The following is a 5598-nucleotide window of genomic DNA, read 5'->3' as shown; positions in this document are numbered from 1 at the left end:
CCCCCCCACCTCCCTCTCCTCCCCCCCCCGGCCCGGCTCCCTCCCGCTCACCAGGGTGAAAAAGGTGCAAAGAATAGTGACGGAGCTGAAGGCGGCGATGTAGACATGCATTTCCCGATGTTCCTTCTGGGTGAAAAGCGGGTTCTGGCACTGGATCCCGCAACCTTCCACGTCCTCGTACCAGCTTTTGGGGTTCTCGGTCTGCACCAGGGGGGCTTCGCATCGCCCCGAGCTGTTGAATTTGATGTTCTGAACCTCGTTCTGACGGGGGGGGGGGGGGGGAGAGAAGAGAGAGAGAAACGAGAACAGGGTTTACTGAGTTATTAGTTATGCTAGAATGGTCCAAACATTCGTAAGTCACATTTTTCAGGCATGTCTCTGGATATTCTCCGTCTTCCAGGTCAGGGTTGTCCCAAAGGTGTTTTTCCCCCCCCCCCACCCCCCCCAGGAGGCAACTGGACTTTTTTGTTTGTTCCTTGAAGACATTTCGCTTCTCATTGAAGAAGCTTCTTCAGGTTCTGACTGGATGGTGGGGGAATGGGAGGATTTATACTCCTTGCAGAGAGCTGGTCATTTGCATTCTTTAAGAGGGTTGTTGAGGCCACCCGGAGGCTTACCTGTATCCTCGGGGTCACCTTAGTGGTGCAAATGGGTTTGGAGACTTCTTGGAACTGCTGAAAGGGTTGGGACACCCACTCCCAGAATTCCTGAGCCAGCACGGGGGAACTATGGCCCCCTCACGACTCGTGGACTTCAACTCCCAGAATTCCTGAGTCAGCATGGAAAACTCTCCCTTTCCCCTCAGCATGGCTGGCTCAGGAATTCTGGGAGCTGAAGTCCACCAGTCATGAAGGGGCCATAGTTCCCCCATGGTGGCTCAGGAATTCTGGGAGTTGAAGTCCACGAGTCATGAAGGGGCCATAGTTCCCTCATGCTGGCTCAGGAATTCTGGGAGTTGAAGTCCACCAGTCATGAAGGGGCCATAGTTCCCCCATGCTGGCTCAGGAATTCTGGGAGTTGAAGTCCACCAGTCATAAAAGAGCCAAGGTTGCCTACCCCCGGCCTAGGCCACTTTATGACTCGTGGACATCAACTCCCAGAATTCCTGAGCCAGCCACGCTGAGGAGAAATGGAGAGGTTTCCAAGCTGAGCCATGCTGGCTCAGGAATTCTGGGAGTTGAAGTCCACCAGTCATAAAAGAGCCAAGGTTGCCTACCCCTGTGCTAGGCCAACCTTGGCAGCTCTTCAACTCCCAGAATTCCTCAGCCAGCATGGCTCAGCTTGGAAACCTCTCCCTTTCTCCTCAGCATGGCTGGCTCAGGAATTCTGAGAGTTGAAGTCCACCAGTCATAAAAGAGCCAAGGTTTCCCACCCCTGGTATAGGGTTGGACTAGAAGACCTCCAAGGCCCCTTCCAGCTCTGTCCTGCCCACTGACTGTGCCAGCAGGGGGGCCGAGGCGGACCCTTACCGGGCACCCTTCAGGGAAACGATCGGTGGTGCATTTGAGGAAGTCGGGCCAGCCCCTCTCTCGTTCCACGATGGTGCAGGGCCCCCGCGTGGCCTGGCACAACGTCTGGCTGGGCAGTTCCACCTTCCCATCTTCGCACTTTGGCATGTACACGGCACACAACAGGGGCTGGATCACATCCCAGCAGCGCGGTGCATTTCGCAAGCCTGAGAAGATCGGGAGACAAGCTTCCTTTGGCAATCAAATTTAAAAAATAAAACAAAAATAAAAAAAGCTTACCTTGAGGACTAGAAACCGGAAAGATTTGGGCCCTCGATAGCGCCTAATGTTCTAAAAAAAGCAACCCCGGGCATGAAAATCAAGATGAAATGGGCAGTTAAAGAAGCCGGGACCCTTGCGATTTCTTTCCAGCGAGAGGCACAAACACACAAAAACCAACATCCGCACGATCAGTGGCAGACCCTTTTTGGCCCAGTTCAAATTAAGTCTTACCCTCAGTGGGTGGGGGATGTTGTGTGAACCCAGGGGAATGAGACTTATGCAGTGTTGCGTGAAGCTAGCACACTCCTTCGATTGTCAGATTAAGGGTGTTGTGTGAACACGTTTCCCAACCCTGGGGAGTACATGGGACCCCGCACCCAGGACCTACACCCCCGGGGCAAGCGGGGGCCAACCTGAACCACAGACCCTTTGCACCACTGTGTTGGGAAAGCCGACTCTCGCCCCACTGCCTTGGTGGAGCAGTGGGCTGATGCCTCCTTAAGTAACCCCAGCTGCCTGCAGTTAGTGCAGGTTCGAGTCCCACCAGGCTCAAGGTTGACTCAGCCTTCCATCCTTCCGAGGAGGTCGGTAAAATGAGGACCCAGATTGTTGGGGGCAATTAAGCTGACTTTGTAATAATGCCGCTTGGGGTGTGTGTGAAAGCCCTAACAAGCAGGCATATACATAGAATGAAGGCTACTGCTAAGCTTGTAAGCCGCCCTGAGTCTTCGGAGAAGGGCGGGATATAAATGGAATTAAAATAAAAAATAAAACAAATAAAAATCTACGGTGCTCATTTTGGGGTACACGAGCGGATTGGAGACAATCCCCTTCCTGCCTCCTTTTGGGGGGTGCAGCGAGAGGATGGGGGGGCCGGGAACCTGTAGGTCCACCACCCAGGAGCCAGCGATCCTATCCCACCGACCCCGGGGGGGGGGGGCAAACGAGCCATCTCCCTGCCTGGCCGGCTCGCGCGGGCTATCCAGGCCGCCTCCCTTCCCACCGGCTCTCCTCTCAGGATCGCGCGCAAGCTTACCGGACCAGAGCAGCAGCTTGTCGTGCGCCTCCGCCTGCGAGCTGGAGTCCCCGGCCAGCAGCGTGGAGGTGGCGGCGTAGGGCAGCGGCGAGCCCAGGCAGGCGCTCTCCCGGAGGGGCTCGCAGGGCGCGGCGCGCTTGCACCGATCCTCCGCCGCCGCCGAGCTGCCGTTCAGCGAAGCCGCCGCGCCGAGCAGCCCCAGCAAGCAGCAGCAGCAGCAGGCCAGGGCGCAGCGCAGACGCCCGACGCCGGCCATGGGGAGACCCGCCGCGCGCCTAGGACGCCCCGGGCACCCCGAGCGCCGCCGGTCCCGGGACTCGGGGGGCTGTCGGGCGAGGAGGGGGCAGCCGGGGGGCGCAGGCCATGCTCCCGCCCCGTTCCCCGAGGGGGAGGGGAAGGGCTCTCCCCCCCCTCCCCCGCGCTTTGTGCGAAGGAAAGGGAAGTTTTCGCAAACTTTTCCCAAAGTTTGGCAAAAGTGTTGCAAAGTTGTTGTTGGGTTTTTTTGGGGGGGGGAGGGGAAAAAGTTTTTTGCAAAGTTCGGAAAAAGTTTTTCGCAAAGTTCGGAAAAAAGTTTCTTGCAAAGCTCGGAAAAAGTTTTTTGCAAAGTTCGGAAAAAAGTTTTTCGCAAAGCTCGGAAAAAGTTTTCGCAAAGTTCGGAGAAAGTTTTTTGCAAAGCTCGGAGAAAGTTTTCGCGAAGTTTGGGGGCGGCCGCCTCCGCCTCCGCCTCCCGGCTTTGTTAGCCTCGGAGCCGAAGAAGGCGGCGGGATGGCGAGGAGGAGGGAGGCAGCCGCACAGGCCGAGCCCGCCCGCCGTCTCGTCCTCCCCCTCCCCCCCCCAAAAAAAACCCCCGTGCGGTCCGACGGGCTGGCTGGGCGGAGAGGAGAGGGCGCCCCCTCCCCAAGCGGAGGCTGGCACCCCACAAAGGCCGGCCCGGGCCGCGGAGCCCCCCTCTTCGGCGAGCGGGGGAAGCGCCAGGCTCCGAAGGCGGCCCTTCCCAAATGTCTCCCCCTCCCCTCCCCTCCCCTCCCGCCCACCCGGTTGGTCGAGGATTGTGGGAGCTGAGCAAGCAAGCGGAGGGCGCCCGGTTGGGGAAGGAGGCGCTGGGAAAAGTTCGTTCTTTCACCCCGCCCATCGAGATTGAAACTAGGCTGGGAGAATGAACCCGTGGGTAACGCGTTCAGACAAGCGGTTTCTAAACCCGGGGTAAGGGAAAGAGCGGGACTTGCCTTCGGTGAACTGGGCCAGGCCCGGATTAACCGTCCCGTACGCTGTGGAGTCAGGGGTCTACTTGGCCCTTTTATGACTTGTGGACTTCAACTCCCAGAATTCCTCAGCCAGCTCCTCCTCGACCTGCCTTGATCCTGGGTTAGCAGGTTGTGTGAATGCGAGCATCGGTGGAAATTCAAACCGGAGCCAATTCGGGGCCCACTAAGCGGAACAATTTTTCCCCCCATAAAACGCCTTTTGTGCCTTCCTTTTGCATAAAACGCGACGGCACGCCACAACAAAATTGCATTTTCACGTGTGCACGATTAGCCGGCGTTCAACGTGAGAATAAAGTAACCGATCTGTTCTAAGACAGTGGAACTCCTTGCCACAGGATGGATGGCATTCAGGGAGCCCTCGGCCTTCACAACCGCAATCAGGGACCCCCACCCCCTAACTTCCACTGTTAAGCAAGGGGATTGTTTAAAAAAAAAAGAGCGGTGCCTGATGGTTGCAGATGTTGCTGTGGTAGCCGCCATCTTGACGTTTTTGACCCCCACACCCCTTCCCGGCTGGGCAAGAGACAGCTGTAAAATCTGGGCTCCTGATTTAGGGGACCCCCGACCTCAACGGATGCTAGAAATTGGGGGGGAAAGAACCCCCCCCCGCCTTGCAAAGTTTGATGCAGACCCAGGAAGTGGCGGAGGGGACCCCCACCCCAAATTCAGGGACCAATGGGGGGGTTGCAGGGGTCCCCTTGGCCAGCCGCCTCTTATCAAAACCACCCAGCAAATCTTTCCCGGGGTCGGGGGGGGGTGGCCCAGGGCCCCCCCCGCCCAGCCCAGGAGGACCCCCCCTCCACCGGCCAGCTGGACGTCCGGCTCTGACGTGGCGCTGCCGGCTTGGGAACAGGCGGAGGGGGGGCTCTCCCGCTCTCTCCAGAGCCCCCCCCCTCCGCTTGCTGGGAAAGGCTGGGCCCGCGTGGGTGGTCCCCCGCCCCCTCCCCGCTTCTCCGAGGCGGCTCCAGAGCCACGTCCCTGCGCACGTCAGCAAGGAGGGGCTGGATGCTGGAGTGGGGGGGCAACGAGGAGGAGCCCGCCGTTGGTTCCTGGGGGGGGGGGGCTCAGCATGGAGAGGCTGGCCGTTGGAGGGTCAGCAGGGAGGGGCTGGTTTCTGGGGGAGTCAGCAGGGAGGGGCTGGCTGCTGGGGGGGTCAGCAGGGAGGGGCTGGCTGCTGGGGGGGTCAGCAGGGAGGGGCTGGCTGCTGGGGGGGTCAGGGAGGGGCTGGCTGCTGGGGGAGTCAGCAGGGAGGGGCTGGCTGCTGGGGGGGTCAGCAGGGAGGGGCTGGGGGGTCAGCAGGGAGGGGCTGGCTGCTGGGGGGGCAACGAGGAAGAGCCCGCTGTTTGTTCCTGGGGGGCTCAGTATGGAGAGGATGGCTGCTGGGGGAAGGGGGGTCAGCAGGGAGGGGCTGGTTTCTGGGGGGGTCAGCAGGGAGGGGCTGGCTGCTGGGGGGGTCAGCAGGGAGGGGCTGGGGGGTCAGCAGGGAGGGGCTGGCTGCTGGGGGGGCAACGAGGAAGAGCCCGCCGTTGGTTCCTGGGGGGCTCAGTATGGAGAGGCTGGCCACGGG

General features: G+C 59.9%; 1 protein-coding gene across 1 annotated transcript; it reads right to left on the bottom strand.

Moving 5' to 3' along the window:
- Positions 1-51: 51 nt before the first annotated feature.
- Positions 52-3022, bottom strand: LOC310650691 (protein smoothened-like; the record flags this gene model as incomplete). Its single annotated transcript, XM_083380275.1, has 3 exons — positions 52-261; positions 1470-1675; positions 2767-3022. Coding segments are annotated over 3 exons (672 nt in total), but the record flags the coding sequence as incomplete, so codon positions are not given.
- Positions 3023-5598: the final 2576 nt, after the last annotated feature.

The sequence above is a fragment of the Vipera ursinii genome (assembly GCF_947247035.1).
Source record: "Vipera ursinii genome assembly, contig: scaffold_305, whole genome shotgun sequence".
In the NCBI taxonomy this organism is placed as follows: domain Eukaryota; kingdom Metazoa; phylum Chordata; class Lepidosauria; order Squamata; family Viperidae; genus Vipera; species Vipera ursinii.
The sequence above is the reverse complement of the archived record's forward strand: the minus strand, read 5'-3'. Positions and strand labels throughout refer to the sequence as shown.